Source organism: Carcharhinus amblyrhynchos, chromosome 5 (assembly GCF_965287045.1).
Source record: "Carcharhinus amblyrhynchos chromosome 5, sCarAmb.v2.hapA, whole genome shotgun sequence".
In the NCBI taxonomy this organism is placed as follows: domain Eukaryota; kingdom Metazoa; phylum Chordata; class Chondrichthyes; order Carcharhiniformes; family Carcharhinidae; genus Carcharhinus; species Carcharhinus amblyrhynchos.
This window is the reverse complement of record NC_137328.1, coordinates 95303647-95322232: the sequence shown is the minus strand read 5'-3', so window position 1 is coordinate 95322232 and position 18586 is coordinate 95303647. Positions and strand designations below refer to the sequence as shown.

The following is an 18586-nucleotide window of genomic DNA, read 5'->3' as shown; positions in this document are numbered from 1 at the left end:
AGCAACTGGCGATCTTACTGAATGGTGGAGCTAACTCAGTGGGATCTTATCCTATTTCTTAACTTACGATCTGGAATGCACTGTTTGAAAGACAGCATGGAAGCAGATTCAATATTAGCCTTAAAATATTTTTCATTTGAAGGTTATGGGGAAAAGAGGCAATGAGTGGGACTGGCTGGTTATCTCCAAACAGCTGGCACAGACATGATGGGATGAATCATAGAATGGCCTCCTTGTGCAGTATATGATATTGCTCTTCTTGACACCATTCATGGCAGAGACAGTTCCTAACCTTGGCACAGTTCTGAAACTAGGATACGAGGAAACTAGATGGCTCAGAGGTGAGAATGAGGTCACACAGTTTCAAAAGAATTCTCTTCACTGAGGCTGACAAATCTATCTATTTCCATTTTTTTTAATTGCTGGTGCAACTTCCTTTTCTACAGCTGAGATTGATAGAATATCCACAGCCCAATCATTTCAATACATTGTAATGTTGATGCTTTAATAACTTTGGTTAAAATCTGAGTGATAAGGGCGAGGAAACGTAAAAAGGTTTTCCTTCTTATTCGTGTAGTCAAAATATATAGCTTATATGACAAACAAAAGAAATCATTGAAACAAAAGATTTTTTTTTATTTACTATTCAATACAAAGCAGATATTCAATCCCAAAGAACCCCAAAAATGTACTAATGGCTTATTCGTACAGATACCCAGTAACATTTTAAACATAATCCGTTTCAAAAATGTTGCACTCCTCTCCTTGGGAGAGAAACTTTCACCTGCAGGAGGAAAAAAAAGTGTCAATGTTTCCAATTCAAGCACAGAAAGCATGCAGGTTGGGTAATATTGCAATAGACATTTCCTATAGTGCAATTTCAAAGTCACACAGCAAGACATATCGGCATAGTACTGTTTAGGAAAGATAAATGAGATGAGAGATACAAGGTACTTGCTGTCATTTTGGCCCTTTCAAGACCCCAAACCAGATTCTGTTACACAATAGCTTTAAAAGTTGCAGGGAATGTGGCAAGTACAAGATAGTCCAATTCACCAACTGGTACACATGAACTTGAGTAAATTTGTCCAATGCTCAGAACTCAGATTTGGTGGTAAAACAGCCAGAATGACATTCAACAGGTTAAATGGGCCAAAGTGAAACAGCTAATCAGCAACAATGATTCAAAATCAACCTAAAATTTATTGCCACATTATTGTCATTTTGCATGAGTGTGGGCTCACAGATCTGACTTTCTTTAATTCTCCAAAAGGAAACTAAGCAAAGGAAACAAGGCAGAAGAAAAAAACCTAGAAGTCATAATGCATTGACCAGACATTCTGAACAAAAAAAAAGCTGCAAAGCTCCGAGGGGCTTTTCAACAAGCGCAGAACTGAGTCCAGACCTTCCCAGTCTGTGCAGTTCAGTACTATAGCATACTGTCTATTTACCAACTTAGCTAATGGGTTAGCCACAAACATAAAAATGGAAAACTATATGAAGTTAATCTCATGCTTGCTATAGCAGTTCTAAAATGGACCAGGAATGTATCCTCGTGAAGTCATTATTTCATTGTTCATGCATCAGAACCCCCCAATATTATCAGTGTATGACTTATTGCTAGACCCGGCATTGATGCCATCCAGAAAGAAGGCGTCAGCTTCAAATGCAAGTCTGATCACCACAACAGGACTCTACAATTGGCTTCACTGCCCCTGGGTTAGGTAGAGGTTATAAAGAGTCTGTCAGTGCTTCTTCTTCTCATCCAATGGCTCATGCTGGAAGGTGCATGTAGATGCTGGACATACAGAATTGGATTTTGCCCCAATCCCTTCTTCCAGATGAATAGCTTGGAGATTCTCACCATCTAGTCTTATACATAATGAGGTGTCAGAGAGCTGATGTAGAGGTCAGAGAGGTTTACAGCATGGAAACAGGCCCTTCAGCCCAACGTCCATGTCGCCCAGACAACTTAGCTACATCCAGCAAGGCTCAGTAGCTTCAGCATACAGACAAGACATATAAACTCACCATTCTAAAACTAAGAACGAGGACTTTTCCTCATGCCTGCTTCCATTCGCCCTTGCTTGAGACCCTGCAAAGAAAAACAGAATGAGTACCAGTATCAGGCTCGTCTTCATCAACAACATTCTTATTTGGCATCATTAACATAATAAAACATCCCAAGGTCCTTTACAGAAGCATTGAGAAACAGAATATGACACATAAGTAGTTTTAAGTGAATTGCCAATTCTGAAGTAATTAAAAACCCATGCTCAAAAGGGTGGAATTTGATGCATGCAGATACTTCAAAGGCTTGTGGGGCTGGATGAGATTACAGGACAAGGTGGAGCCAGGCCATGGAGGAATTTGAAAACAAGGATAAGGATTTTAAAACTGCCTGACGAGACATCAACCTGGGTCATAGAGTCCCTATGTTGCAGGAGGCAGTCATTTAGCTCATCAAGTCTGCACCAACAGTGATCCCACCTAGTGCTAACCACTGTGCCACCCTTAAATATGTCAGCATACACATGAAAACCTGATGCAAGTTAAAGCACAGGTGGCAGATTTTTTGTCAAAAGTCATATTTACAGAGGGTAGAATGTGGGAAACCAGCTAGTAGTGCATTGGAATAGTCACGTCTAAAGGCAAGGAAGGCATGAATGAGGGTTTCAGTAGCTAATGAGCTGAGCAGGGATGGAGCTAAGGAGACAGAAATAAGCAATCTTAGTGTTGGCACAAATGTGTGGTCTGAAGCTCATCTTAAGGTCAAATATAACACCTAGATTGCAGACAGTCTAGTTGATACCGAGACAATTGCCAGGGAGTGGGATGGAGTCAGTAGCTGGGGACCAGAGTAGACTAACATTGAAGCAAGACACTCTCACCCAACTCAAATCATAAAATGACAACTGAAGATCAAGGCTTGAGGTTTTGATATGTTCCTATCCAAACACACCTAGCCTACAATTATAGCACAGTTGCATTGATGGTAGAAGAATATAATGCAACAGACGTTGTAACAAATTGGTGGAATCTACTAAAGCCAATTTACTGCAGACACAAGTCAATTTGATTTTTTTGTTGAAATAAAAGCTGTGAAATCTATTACATTAGAAGTATTTTACTTTTATTTATTGAGATATCTAATATCTTACATTATAACTGCTTCATGACAGCTGTGTGTTCTGTCCCATGGGGATATGTACTGCATTAAAGGTAGACATCTTCAGTGACAATTATTTTGATTTGCCTAGTTTACTTACTAAAGAATTCAGATATCAATTGCAATCATTCCAGTAACTTATTTTTGAAAAATTGTTCCTATAAAAACCTAGATTCCTTTTTAGCAGCAGAGCTAAAAATGTTCCTAATTATTATTAAATGGGCACAGGATTTAGCGCGACTACAGTCCTTCAAGCACCTCACCCACAGGAGTATTATTTATGTGTGAATCTAGATGGGGGGGTGCTTTTAATTGAAAGAAAGTTCCGATGATAGATCATGAACCTGAAACACAAATTCTGTTGCGTTTTCCACAAATGATGACAGACCTGCTGAGTATTTCCAGCTTTTTCTGTTTTTATTTCACATTTCCAGCTTCTGCAGAATTTTGCTTTTGTATTACGGCACAATGACCAAGACAGAGGTAAGGGGAATGCAGTCAAGCTCAATCATATTCACGTCTAACGTCCACAGATTGTTACAGGGTATACTGGATAGACGTTCGAAGCAATAATCATGACATTGTTTACCGTCCATTAAAGATGCAGTAAAGCTCTTACTTTCATCTAAAATACACATTAGGAACAAAATTTATTATTTAACTCATCTGTATACTTGAACAACTCACTGCACAAACTTGATGAGTGACTGCGGTGATACTTTCTAAAAGATTCTTGGCTAAGTGACACATGAACATTAAAACCTTAAGACCATAGAAAAGAAAATCCAGATAGGCAAAAAATTGCACAAATACTTTAAATTATAAGCATCCCATAGAATGGATCACGGTTCTTATATTTAGTTCATATAATTGAAGACTAGAACAGTTTTTTTAGAAGTTTTACTTTAGATTACAAGTACTTACTAAATAATAACCTGTGTGATAGCCACTCATGTACCATGCTATCAGCATGCTTCCCAAAGCTTCATCATCCTCATCAGTTGAATCTGGACCCATTGGAGGTGGAGGCGGAATTAACTACATTTGGGAAGAGGTAAAGTTCAGTTTGTTAAAGATGGACTTAAAATTTTCGGGGTTGAAAAATTTCAGAACAAGTTGTCTCAACCTCTTTCAAACATGTGGATTTATCAGTTTTTTTTAAACAAAATTTGTACGAAATGACATAAACTAAAGGAGATCATGTTCTATCGTATTGGCCAGATTTCAATTATTCAACTTTTCTTTCACAAAATCCTACTAACTGTGCTGGCTTGAGATCATTCACACCACTTTAACCTGTGATTAATCCTCTCTCCACGCACACTGTTTGTACCTGTAAAGACTTGTTTATCGCATTCCAACCATTCTTCACGTTCCAAACTGTAATTATCTTGCAATTGTGTCCTTGCCTATAAATGCCATGTTTGTGAGCCTACCTCCACCCAGCTGAGGAAGGAGCAGTGCTCCGAAAGCTCATGATTCCAAATAAACCTGTTGGGGCTTTAACTTGGTGTTGTGAGACTTCCTACTGTGCCCATCCCAGTCCAATGCCAGAATCTCCACATCATTCTTTCACAAAGAGTAGAATATTTCTCCAGTCCATGTACCTCAATTGAAAAAAAGGATAGATATCCTTTCTCACCCTACAACTGTAACCTAAAAGACTCTCAGTAACATACTCAAGAACAGGGACTAAAGAAAAAAATGTGGCACTAACAGACTCCATAGCTTGTCAACACAAACACACCAAGAATTTAAATTATAGAAATAGTTAAACCATACAATTTAGATTCCAAAAATTACACCATTTTCACAGTTGCAAATACTGAAAGTTGAAGAAAATTTTACAAATAAAGCATTTCTACAATGAGTTCATTTCATGTCCATGAACAGATGTATAGATCCACTATACAATTTCCCTTAGGAGGCACTGAAAAGGAACAAGTCTAACTAAATTTCATGTCATTTAAACTTAAAGCAGCAACACACCATTGCTTAAAAATTCAGAAACACACTCAAAAATGCCATTGACTTCAGCATAAAGATTATTTTTCATCTCCTCCACTTGACTGCAATTAGTTATACACAGCAGCCAGCCTAAGAAGTCTATCCACATGTTTTTTGGCATTGCATAACAAGAAACTCACTCACTGGTGGCCCTGCTGGAACTGTTGGTAACCAACCAGGTAGGATAGGCGGTGGACCATGAAACTTTGTACCAGGCTGTAGAAACAAACAAAAAATTGTTTACTTTATATATGGAAATAAATAGGAGATATAACAGAAGCAGGTCATTCATAGAACATTACAGCGCAGTACAGGCCCTTCAGTCCTCGATGTTATGCCGACCAGTGGAACCAATCTAATGACCCTCTAACCTAAACTATTCCAATATTATCCATATGCCTATCCAATGACCATTTGAATGCCCTTAAAGTTGACGAGTCCACAACTGCTACCGGCAGGGCATTCCACGCCCTTACTACCCTCTGAGTAAAGAGCCTACCTCTGACATCCGTCCTATAATTTAAAGCTATGTCCCCTTGTGTTAGCCATCACCATCCGAGGAAAAAGACTCTCACTGTCCACCCTATCTAATCCTTTGATCATCTTGTATGCCTTAATTAGGTCACCTCTTAACCTTCTTCTCTCTAAAGAAAACAACCTCAAGTCTCTCAGCCTTTCCTCATAAGACCTTCAGCCCAACCAGTCCCTATCAGTCCGCAAGCAAGGAAATACTCCTAATCACATTTATCCACCCCTGTTCCCATACACATATTTCTATCGTCCACTAGCTTGAGGAAGTGGTACAACACATAATCAAGAATTCCAACATCTTTCTCTATTCACTTGGTCTAAATAGATTACATCATAATGTTGATTCTCAATTCTTGTATGGCATAGCCCGATTTCTATTAATGCCATTGAGTCTAAATCTTCCTGCAAAGTAATAAAGAATAAAGAGAGCAAAGAAAATTTCAGCACAGGAACAAGCCCTTCAAAATATTTGGTTCCAATTCTCCCAGTTTATCAAGTGCATAAATAGTTGCTACATTTCTAATAACATTCTGCCTATACCACTGAACAATTACTTGTCTATCAAGAATTTCTAAACCTTAATATCTTAATATAAGGACTGTTCATCTCACTCATTTACCCAATTCTGAATGTAGATAAACTGGGAGAATTGGAACCAAATATTTTGAAGGGCTTGTTTTTGTGCTGTAATTTTCTTCGCTCTCTTTATTTATTACTTTGCAGGAAGATTTAGACTCAATGGCATTAATAGAAATTGGGCTATGCCATACAAGAATTGAGAATCAACATTATGATGTAATCTATTTAGACCAAGTGAATAGAGAAAGATTAAAGGATTCAATGAAATAGTTACTGCACAAAGTGACAGCCCACACATCAGTCATTAACATTTTAAATTTAATATAAATCCATGTTTAAGGTATGAGTTCTTCTGGCAAGGCCACCCATTTATTGTGCATTGCTAGTTGCCCTGGAGATGGTGGTGCATTTCAGGACTTCGACAGTGATATGTCCAGGTAGATGAGTAACTGGTCCAGATGAGTTTCTGGTCAAAGATGAAACCACCACACCCTCAAAAAATTCAGCCCCAGAAGGGTGACGATGGGGACCCTGCAATGTGAATAACCAGTCAATGACCTCCAGTTTTTTTTCTTATTCGTGCTTGTCACTGCCTCGCAGTTGCGTGGAAGAGCAACAATCATTAATTTTTTTTCTCCTCCAGAAAATACAAACCAATTTCTTATTCTTAAAAATCCTTTTTCCTCCTAATCTTTTAGGCTTTAGCTTCCCTAAAAAGTCCATACAGTTCAATGGATTAAAAGCTGGTGGTCAAGCTTTCAGTTCTTTTCTGAATCTTTTGTAGCACAGATATCAATCTTCAGCTAACTTAATTCACTCCTGGCAATAGTACTGAAGACATGCACTCCAAAACTAGCTACATCCCTAGTCAGGTTGTTCCAGTATAGCTACAAAACTGGTATCTACTGGGAAATGTGGAAAATTGCCCACTTATGTTCTGTCCACAAAAAGCCAGACAAATCCAATCTGGTGCTTCCCACCCCATCAACCTCCTTGTACTCAAAGTGAAGTAAGGTATCATCAACAGTGCTACCAAGCACATGAACAAAGAAATAACCCACTTGCCAATAGCGAATATGCATTCTGTCAGGGCCACTCGATTTCTGACTTCATTACACCCAATATCTAAACATGGACAGAAGAGCTGAACTCTTGGTGACAGTAACTGCCCTTGACATCAAGGCAGCATTTCACTGAGTGTGGTATCAAGGAGTGGTAGTAAAATTGAAGAGAGAGAGAGAGAAAGAGAAATTCTCCACTGAGCAAGTTGTACGGAAGATTCAAAAAGTCTGCAAAGGGACATAGATGGGTTAAATCAGCAGACAAAAGAATTAACAGATGGCGTACAATCTTGGGAGAGATTGTGAGGTTGTCCACTTTGGCAGGAAGAATAATAAAGCAGAGTGTTATTTAAACCGAAAAAGAAAACTGCTGCAAAAAGGAACCTGCATCTCAAAAGAAAACCAACCCATTACAGCAAGTAATTCAGACAGCGAATGAGAACAACTGTGACACCACAGGAACAAAAACAGAAAATGCTGAAAATCTTAACAGGTCTGACAGTATCTGTAGAAAGAAAATAGAGCTAGAGTCAGGATAACCTTTCGATTAGGGACCTAAAAGGAAATTTACACACAGGCTGGGGGCATGGTTTAGGTATTAAAATGAATACTTTGCATCCGTCTTTACCAAGGAGATAGATTTACTCAAGACACGGAGACAGATGAGGAAACCGTGTCCCTAAAAAGATTCAAAATTGATAAGGAGGTGGTGTTAAACAGACTGTCGTACTGAAAACTAACAAGTCACCGAGACCTTATTAGATGCATCCAAGGATACTGAAGGAAATGAGAATGGAAATTGCAGGTGCACAAACCATAAATTTCCAATTTTCTCCAAACTCAGGGGAGCTGCCAGAGGACTGGAGGATTGCAAAAGTTATGCCCCTGTTCAGAAAAAAAAATTGCAAGAATAGTCCCAGCAGTTGCAGACTGGTTAGTGTAATATTGGTGGTGGGTAAACTTCTAGAAACAATTATTCGACACAGAATTAGTCAAATTGAAAATGTGATTAGGAAGAGCTAACATGGATTTCTAAAGGGGAAATCATATTTAACTAACTTGCTGAAGTGTTTTTGAGGAGATAACAAAAAGGGTTGATAAGGGTAACGGTGTTGATGTGATGTGCATGGACTTTCAGAAGCCACTCAAATCAGACTTGAACTGTTATAGCTCTGGGTAATCAGGCAAGATGGATACAAAATTAACCAAATAATAGGAAACAAAGTAACAATTAATAGATATTTTTGGGCTGGAAAAGTTTATAGTTGTTCCCCAGGATTGGTATTAGGACCTTGACTTTTCCTGACATATTAACAACCTAGATGTTGGTATGCAGGAAAGATCTAAAAGCATTAGAGAAGAGGTTTACAAGAATGGTTCCAGGGATAAGAAACTTCAGTTATGCGGACAAATTGGGACTATTTGCCCCAGAGAGGAGGCAGTGAAGAGGAGACCTGATAGAGATGCTCAAAGTCATGAGGAAGCTGCACTCAGTAGATAGGGAAAAATGTTCTTGCTGGTAAGAGGATGAAGAACGAGAGGGCATAGATTTAAATGATTTTCAAACAATGCAAATGTGATACGAGAAAACACATTTTCACAAAGTGATTTGGGTCTGGAATGCACTGCCCAGAACTGTAGTGGAAGCAGGTTTAATCAAGGCATTCCAGAATAGAAACATGTGCAACATTATGGGGAAAAAGCAAGGAAATCAATATCCTGGGGGCTCACCATTGACCAGAAACTGATCTGAACAAGCCACAGGAACACTAACTACAAAAGTAAGTCAAAGGCTCTGAATTCTGGGGCAATTAACTCACCTCCTGACTTCCCAAAGCCTGTCCACCATCTACAAGGCACAAGTCAGGAGTGTGATGGAATACCAAAATAAAAACAGATAGTGGTGGAAATACTCAGCAGATCCAGCAGCATCTGTGGAGAGAGAAACACAATTAACGTCGAGTCGAACGAACTCTTCATCAGAATACACCGTATGATGGAATACTATACACTTGCCTGGATGAGTGTAACTCCATTTACACAAGAAGTTCAACACCATCCAGGACAAAGCAGCCCATTTGATTGGCATCCCATCTTTCACCTTTAACAGTCACTCTCTCCAACACCAGATCAAAATCCTGGAACTCCCTTCCCAGCAATACTGTGGGTGTACCTGCACCAGATGGATGCAGTGGTTCAAGAGGGCTGCTCACCACAGTCTCGAGGGCAATTGGAGATGGGCAACAAATGTTAGCCTTGCCAACACCACTGACAAAATAAACTCTAGAAAGTATTAGCATGCAGATGTGATAGTTGAGTTCCCTTCCCACTGTGTGCATCATTCAAAAAGATACATACTGGGGCACTCACTGCTCAAAAACTGCAGTGAGGTCAAAAAAAATGAAAGTAGGTAATGCAGCGAGGGGAAAAAAATAAACTAGAATGCAGAATTTAAGAGAAAAGACCATTTGAGACCACAGGAGTGGGGAAAAGGACAAAAGATTGAGGGCCCAGAGTGACAATAGATGAGGAAAAGCAGCAAAAGGGATATAAAGTCTGACCATAACCCTCTAATTTCAAGAGCAAGGAGATGCCCACATGCAGACTATGAATTGTGGAACCTTTCTTCAACTTGGCTAAAAATCCAGAGCAAATTTTTTTTTGAAGAAACACTTTTTACAATATACTTATTAGGGGACAAGAACAACATGGTGGCATAGCAGTTAGCATTGCTGCCTCACAGCATGGGGACCCAGGCTCGATTGGGTCTATATGGAATTTGCATGTTCTCCCTGTGCCAGTGTGGGTTTCTCCGGGTGCTGCGGTTTCCTCCCACAGTCTGAAAGACGTACTGGTTAGGTGCAATGGCCATGCTAAATTCTCCCTCAGTGTTCCCAAACAGGTGCCAGAGTGTGGCGACTAGGGGCTTTTCACAGTAACTTCATTGCAGTGTTAATGTAAGCCTACTTGTGACACTAATAAATAAACATTAAAAAACTTCAATATATACACAACTATCATAAAATCTCACTAGGCACTTCTATTCATCCACTTACAAAGCCAAATCCTGGCATTTGTGGTGGTTCAGGGGGAAGACAGTGGTTCCAGGCAGACTGATCCATTGATGATTTTAATTTGGCTTCATTTGATTGACGAGATTTATAGACGGGTGAAACAGCATCACTTTCATCTGTCGATTGCTGGCTAAACCCATTTTTCTAAGAACAAAGATAGAAAAAAAAGTGGTTTTTAACTTGTCCTGCCAGATCTTGACATAACTGATAATTTGTGCAGCAGAAGCGCAAGTTATTATTGCTCACCTGTTTCGGACTCTCATTCTCGGCTTCAGAGCTATCAGCTGGAACAAGGTCTGTCAGATTCTGCTCCTCTTCATTTCCATAACCAGTGTACATCACAACACATGTTCCTTGCTTTTCATTGACAGACTGAATAGTGGCTAAGTACACATTACCATCTTCAGACCACACTGCATTACAAGCATCACCAACCCGCCACTGTATTTTAAAGTGGGAAGAGAGAGAAATTAAATAGGTTAAATTCCAACTTTGAGTACAATATAACATTACATTGACTACAGCACTCATTTGAAGAAAAGGGTACTTTATGCAACTGAAGGCAAATTAAATCCTAAATGTTTAAAAAAGTAATTCACAACCTATTAATGACTGGCTTAAGTGACCGATTGTTTGCACAAGAAGCAACAATTTAAAAAGACCAGAACATGAATGTATAGGAAAGAAGTTTTCAGATCCAGATAACCCAGTCCTGAAACACCAACTTCATTTTGATGTCGTCAACACAGGCACCTTTTGTACAGCATGTTGATACTGCCTATGCAGAATTGTATGAACACAGTCTAGTAACTTTAGCTCTACTAACTTGTAAAACCTCAATGCAAGGTCAAGATTCTAGAATACTGCAGAAGATCAAAATTTGAAATACAACTATTCAGCAGGTCTGGCAGTATGTGTGGAGAAAGAGATGGAGTTAATGCTTCCTGTCAAATGACTGCTTCACAACTTCATATTTGACCGGAAATATTTGTTTCTCTCTCCACAAATGCTGCCAAACCTGATGAATATTTTTCTATCATTAAAATTTTTTGAAACTAAACTAAGAACAGCCTAATATTATGTAAATATGCTGATGGCATGCTAATCTAGAAGAGCTGGAGCAGAGACTGCCTACTACATGTTATAACATATTTTTAGCCAGTTTCCACAAAACAAATGTGGATGGAGGAAATTATTCAGCCCATCTCAGTTCATTCATCTTAAAGGAAATGTAATTCCCTCATCCCAGCAAGTAGCAGATTCTCAAATAATTCTAATGTTTTTATGGGGAAACTAGACAAGGGAATAGGTTACAATGATAGATATATTCAAGAAAAAGCAGGAGGAGGCTTGAATAGCGCTCAAGAGCAGCCAAAGGCTGGTTGGTCAAAAGGCTCATTTTGGTGTCACATATCTAAAGTAATTCGAGAAAATCTATTCTGTTAATCTCAATCCAGTTCTATAGGTTCAATAAGTTCCTAAGGCTGGTACTCCCAGTTCTACCAACATGCAAATACAGAAAAGCTGAAAGAATCTCATTTAAGTTAAGTCTTCACACATGAACTATCACCCTCATCTGCAATAGAGAATTGTAGAACGGTTACAGCACAGGCGTACATGCAGCCCTTCATCTCCATGCCAGTTCACAGCAAGAGCAATTCTGCTCATCCCAGTGCTTCACCTTTTCTCTTTTCAAGTGTTTATCCAATTCTCTTTTGAAAGCTACGATTGAATCACATCCACCATACTCTCAAGCTGTGCATTTCAAATCCCATCCATCGCTGCTTGAAAAATTCACGTCACCATTGCTTCTTTTGCCAATCACCTAAATAAGTATGCTCTGGTTCTCACCCTTCTGCAGTTGGGAACAGTTTCTCTCTATATATTCTGTTTAGATCCCCTGATGTTTTTGAACACCATATTCAAATCTCCTTTTAATCTTCTCTTCTTCAAGAGCAGCCCCTTCTCAAATCTACCCATGGGACTAAAGTTCCTCACCCCAGAAACATTCCTGTAAATCTTTTCTGCACCCTCTCTAAAACAACCACAATCTTCCTAAAGTGCAGTGCACTGAACTGTACACAATATTTCAGTGTTATAAAGATTCACCATAACATTGGTGCATTGGGCAGATAGGTGGCAGATGGAATTTAATCCTGACAAATGCGAGGTGATGCATTTTGGAAGGAATAATGCAGAGAGGAGCTATGTGATAAAAGGTAGACAGATTAGGAGTATAGACGTACAGAGGGACCTGGGAGTGCAGGTTCACAAATCCATGAAGGTTGCGTCACAAGTGGAGAAGGTTGTTAGGAAGGCTTATGGAATGTTAGCCTTTATAGGAAGGGGTATAGAGTATAAAAGCTGCCGTCTAATGCTTCAGTTGTATAGAACGTTGGTTAGACCGCATTTGGAGTACTGCGTCCAGTGCTGGTCACCTTACTACTGGAAGGACGTGGAGTCTCTGGAAAGGGTGCAGAGGAGGTTTACCAGGATGTTGCCTGGCATGGAGGGGCTGGGTTACGAGGAAAGGTTGGAGAAACTGGGACTATTCTCCTTGGAAAGACGGAGATTGAGGGGGGACATGATAGAGGTATATAAGATACTGAAGGGAATAGATAGAGTTAATAGTGAGAGACTGCTCCCTAGACTGGGTACAAATACGAGAGGTCATGATTTAAGGGTGAGGGGGGAGAGGTATAATTTGGAAGTGAGAGGAAGGTTCTTTACGCAGAGAGTTGTGGGGGTATGGAACGCGCTACCGAGTAGGGTGGTGGAGGCAGGAACGTTGGACTCGTTTAAGGTTCAGTTAGATAGACACATGAGTGAAACGAGGATGGAGGGTTATGGTAGGGGCTATTAAATAAGGTTAGAACCTCGGGAGACACCGGAAAAGCAGGCTTGTAAGATTAACGTTTTTGTCTTTTTATTCCGCAGGTGGAGGTCCACCTCGTGTCAAACGAGGGGCATGCACACGGTGGGTCGTGCGTGGGCTGCTCTTGGAAGTTCCGGGAGTGGCCTAGTACTTCGTGTCGGTGTGTGTGCTTGATCCTGGACCGGTAGACGGGCGCCGCAACAGCTCGGTGACTAGCACTGCTAGCTGTGCAGATACATGGATTTGGGCCTGTGTCTGTGGGAGTTGCGCATTCTCCCTGTGGTTGCGTGGGTTTCCTCCGGGCGCTCCGGTTTCCTCCCACACCCCAAAGATGTGCTCTTAGGCTGATTGGTTTTACCAAATTGACACTATTCTCCCCTGAATCTGGCTAAGTTAGGGGTTCCATTCGTAGACACGCAGGGTAGAATAGGTGTAGGGTGATGCGGCGGCGCGGGCTCGTTGGGCCTGTTTCCCGTGCTGGGTTGTTCTTTGTATAACATCCTTACTTTTGTACTCTAAATCCCCGGATCCAGATGCCCTTTTAAACATTCCCTCCTTCAACGAATGGTGCACATAAGGGGGAAAGCTATTGAGCAAAGGTTTCCTATTCCCAGCATCATTCTGAAGACAGTTATGGGACATCAGCTAAGATTCATGCTTGTGCATGTAATGGAACCTTAGCCTTTTGCCAGCATGTTCAAAGTACCTTCAATCACATATTCACTTTATAAGCATTCGCATGGAACTTCCAAATTAGTCAGTTAGAGCACTGAAATGAACTGCCAGTAAAGGCACGTCATAGTCATAACTTTACTCATGGACTGAGTTCATATGGAAACCTCTAGACTGACAATGGCCAATCAGACCATTGAAAGAGTGGCCAATCAGGGCACTAAAAGAACTGCCCCAATGAGCATTTGAGAAAAGTGGCTTGTAGCACAAAGCTTGCCACCCCAAACGATCACTCCGTAACCCATGCAATTGCGATCCATGGTTTGGGAACCCCTGGTTTCAAGTTTATTTATTCATGTCACAAGTAGACTTACATGAACACTGCAGTGAAGTTACTGTGAAAATCCCCTTTTTAGTTTAGTTGCAAACCATCTGGCCAGTACAGGTCACACCACCCTCAGAACCAGTTTCAATATCCCAGGAATCTAAAGCCCTCCCTCATGTACCACCTCTCCAGCCATGCTTGCATCTGGTCTATCCTTTTCCTACTTATTTACTAATGCATGACAATGGGAGAGATTGTTCTATGTGGCACCCAGCTTTCCAGTCTGCTTCCTAGCTGCCTAAATTCTGCATGAAGGCCTCTTCCTTTTTTCTACCTCTGCCTGCGGTACCATTGTGTATCACAATTTCTGGCTGTTCACCCGACCCCTCAGAGTGCTCTGCAGCCAGTACATACCATCTTTGAATCACATCTGTGGCCACAAAAACATTTATCTGTTCCTCCATGTTCTCTCCAAAAATACCCCACATATTTAGTTCAGACTGAGGCACAGGATATAAATGACATTACAAGACTCATCATACCTTTCTATCTGGATGTATATTACTCTTCTTCCTGTTTTTACTTTTCTTGTGTTTTTGCTTTGTTCCAGTTTCACTGCCTTCCTTGGTATATGGCTGAACATATTCACCATTCTTCAGGGCATTCTGAACAGAAAAGCAGATTATTATGACAATCAAAAATATTCCAGTAAATCTCTGGGACAGATACATGAAAAAAGCTTATTTTTTATTCTGTATCCCCAGAAAAAAATATTCAAAAATCAGTAAGATTACAAACAAGCAAACAAACATATAAATTAGGAACAAAAGTAAACTACTCAGCCCCTCGAGTTAATAAGATCATGACTAAGCAACTCCAGATTCCCATTCTCCCCATAACATTTCACTCCCTTGCTTATCAAAGATCTATACTTCAGCCTTAAAAGTATTCAGACTTTGCTTCCACTGTCTTTTGTGGAAGAGAGTTCCAAAGACTCTTAACCTGCAGAAAAAAATTCTCCTCGTTCCCATCTGAAATGAGTAATCCCTTATTTTCTTTTTAAAACAGTCACCCCTAGTTCTAGGTTCTCGCACAGGAAACATCCTTCCCATTTCCACCCTGCTTTCACATCTACTGTTATGTTTTCTGCCTCAAGGAACAGAGCAGAGGCCAAGTAGTTTCCCAGAAAGGAAAAAGGGTACATATTTAGCAATAGGCAAAGAAAAGATTTCATTTGGTTTATTGCTCTAAAACAGAAAAGTTCTAGTCATTTTGCTGAATGGTATTAGAATATCTCTATGAGAATGCTATTTTTCACCTAGTTGATTTAAGTCATCATATTTTGAGACTTTGGGCCACATTCCCCTGATCCTGTGCTGTACTGCTCTTTTCTTTGAATGGAAAGGATTTAGTAATTATCCAGTGCTTTTAAACAAAGTTCAGAGATTTGATCCAAAAGTCATTAACCTTAATTCTCTTTTGAGAACAATAGATGTTTTCTTTAAGCCCACACTCTAATCAGGAGAGATAAGGAAAGTCAGAGTCACAAACAGAAAAAGGGAACAGGGAGATACTGGCGTTCAGTAAGGTCTGGGAAAGCCTAGTCTAATTAAAATAAACCCAAAGCAAACATAGCACCCCAGTCAATTTCATAAAGCTGGCCAGAAAAAGTTAAACAAGGTAACTAATAGAGAAAGCACGGCGCATCCTTGAGCAGGATTCTGCATTTTGTTGAAAAAAAGAGTAAAAAAAAGCTCAACAATTATCTGGGCCCATCTCACTGTTATTTCAGTTCATCTTCAGAAATTATAAAAGATGTGTGGGTTAGGTAGATTAGCCATGCTAAATTGCTCTTAGTGTCAGAGGGATTAGCTAGGATAAATGTGTGGGGATAGGGCCTGTGTCAGATTGTGGTTGACGCACACTCAATAGGCTGAATGGCCTCTTTCTGCACTGTAGGATTCTGTGAAAAGCAAAGAGGAGGATTCATGCAAATGAAACATTATGCAACTCAGATCAAAAAGGAGTGTCACTGTCGGACCCATGGATGATTCTATCACATAATTAGATATCATTTGCAGATGCAAGATTTTGGAATGACTAGGACCACTACCTAAAGAAGTGAAGCACAAATTTGAAATAGAACAGGTCATTTGGGCTGTGTTTGAGGCAACTGAAAGCCCTGCATTGTCCCACCATTTCCACAAGGTTTTGTATCTGCCTGTGCTTCAAATCTTTGTGCATACATTCAGGAGCTGATCACAATTTTTTTTTAAATCAATACAAACAGGACAGAATTTGGATTAGTTTATGATGCAGAGTAGACAGATTTAGTTTGAGCTAGAACAACTTATTTTAAGTTTGGGTCTTGGAGGAAACTTCAAGTTAAATTGCCTTAATTTGTCTTTGTTAGTATTCTATTTACTTAAAGATAGTGATGCAAGCACTTCAGGGGGCCAACGCAGCTCAGACAGAACTTATTTTCTCCTGATATCCACTCATTGGTGCTCATTTCTAGCAAAAATATTTGGGTAATAGTCATCAGCTCCATTCTTGTTGCTCTATTTGTTCCATTATCATTTCTCTTTGCTTTGCACAATTATCCCTTTTGTCATTTAATCTCTTCTGCCTTGCTATTATAGATCTTTTTGTTTTGCCTCCAGTTCACGTTCCCTACCTGTGTAGTTGCTTAAAGCCTGTAATTTCTTTCTCGCTCTGAGAGATACTCCAGCCGAAACTTTAAATGTTTGTAAGACGTGTCCTCAACCTGGTATTGCAGACAGGCACTTTGCAAAATTCAGGACAACGTGCTGAGGCACTAAATCTTGGGGCAGCCAAAGCTTACTGTGCAAGATGTTTCAGCCATAGACCAGGAAATTTTACACACCCCCTCAGGCTATATGACTCACTTTGAATGTACATATATATATATATATATATACACAAGACAATTGTATTGAAGCACCTCAGAGTGCAACATGGTCAATGTAGAAAATTTGAATATTTTCTACATATTCAAATGTAGAATGTGTTTGAAGACATTTTGAAATGTCTTGTAATGTTTGATATTTTATGAATAAAGAATAAATTCTTGAAAAAAACACTCTCCATAGACAGCAAACTGACCATCCCCAACTTTCTTTAGAAACATCACCTAACTACATCACCCGTTACTCAAAACTAGTTCCCAACCTGCAACTGAAACTAGTTACAAAATATTGTTGTCTTTTCCTACATCTTAACTGATTGTGATAAAATGTTAGAACTGATCCAAAGGGAACTTATGATCCACACCAATTCCCCTTGGCACTTACTTTGAAAGAGGTTACCGCCTTGTCATAGGCTTTTATCAGCGCTGTATCATCCCAGATATCTGAATCATCACTCTGAAAGAAAAGTTTTCACCACAGTTAGCACTACTGTCTCACAGTGCCAGGGATCCCAGTGTAATTCCTGGTTTGGGTCACTGCCTACACGGAGTTTCCTCTGGGTGCTACGGTTTCCTCCCACACTCCAAAGACGTGCAGCTTAGATGGTTTGGCCAAAGTAAATTGCCCCTTAGTGTCAGGGGGATCAGTAGGGTAAATATGTGGGATTACACTTATAGGGCCTAGGTGGGATTGTGGTCACGCAGGTCCCTTCTGCACTGTAGAAATGCTATGATTTTATTAGCGTCACAAGTAGGCTTGTATTAACAGTGCAATTAAGTTACTGTGAAAATCCTCTAGTCGCCACACTCCGGAGGAGGAGGAGGAGGGGGCGGGGAGACACCGGGGTCCCAAGGAGGAGCCCGTGCATCTGGCTGGACTCGGGGCCGGGCGAGCGGGTACGGAGGACATGGGGTAGAGGGGAGAGCGGGCGGGGGAAGAGGGAGCGAGTGGGCAATTAGACACGGCCGGGCTCCGGGCCCACTTCGTCCGTCCGCAGCGCTCACTAGGTGAGTGCAGCCATTACCTGTCCGCAGCCTCTCCGGAAAACCACCTCTCCCACCGCGCTTTCCTCGCCCATCATCCGGCCCCTAGTACACTGCAACGTCAACAAACTGCGACTCGTGCCCCGCTGACCCTGCCTGTGATAGGCTGAACCTCCCTGTGCGTCATCATCAGGCGACGGCTATGCTAAACATTCCGTCCGAAGTGGGAGGGTTGGAGCATGTTTTGTTGTGAGGAGGGGGGAAGGATGGGATTTAGACCTTTTCCAGATCCGAGTTAAAAATGATTGTATTTTAGACGATCAAGACGAAGGTAACATTCTGAACTGAAACAGAAAATGCTGGAAAATCCCAGCAGTTTT

General features: G+C 40.5%; 1 protein-coding gene across 1 annotated transcript; it reads right to left on the bottom strand.

The window, feature by feature from the left end:
• Positions 1 to 612: 612 nt before the first annotated feature.
• smn1 (survival of motor neuron 1, telomeric) lies at positions 613 to 18339 on the bottom strand. Its single transcript, XM_080189229.1, has 9 exons — positions 18248 to 18339; positions 17608 to 17679; positions 14836 to 14958; positions 10668 to 10862; positions 10404 to 10565; positions 5321 to 5392; positions 4094 to 4207; positions 2032 to 2095; positions 613 to 784 (listed from the first exon to the last, which is right to left on the bottom strand). The coding sequence occupies exons 1-8, from the start codon at positions 18302 to 18304 to the stop codon at positions 2042 to 2044; spliced, it is 849 nt and encodes a 282-aa protein (XP_080045355.1). The 5' UTR covers positions 18305 to 18339; the 3' UTR covers positions 613 to 784; positions 2032 to 2041.
• Between the last annotated feature and the right edge of the window lie 247 nt (positions 18340 to 18586).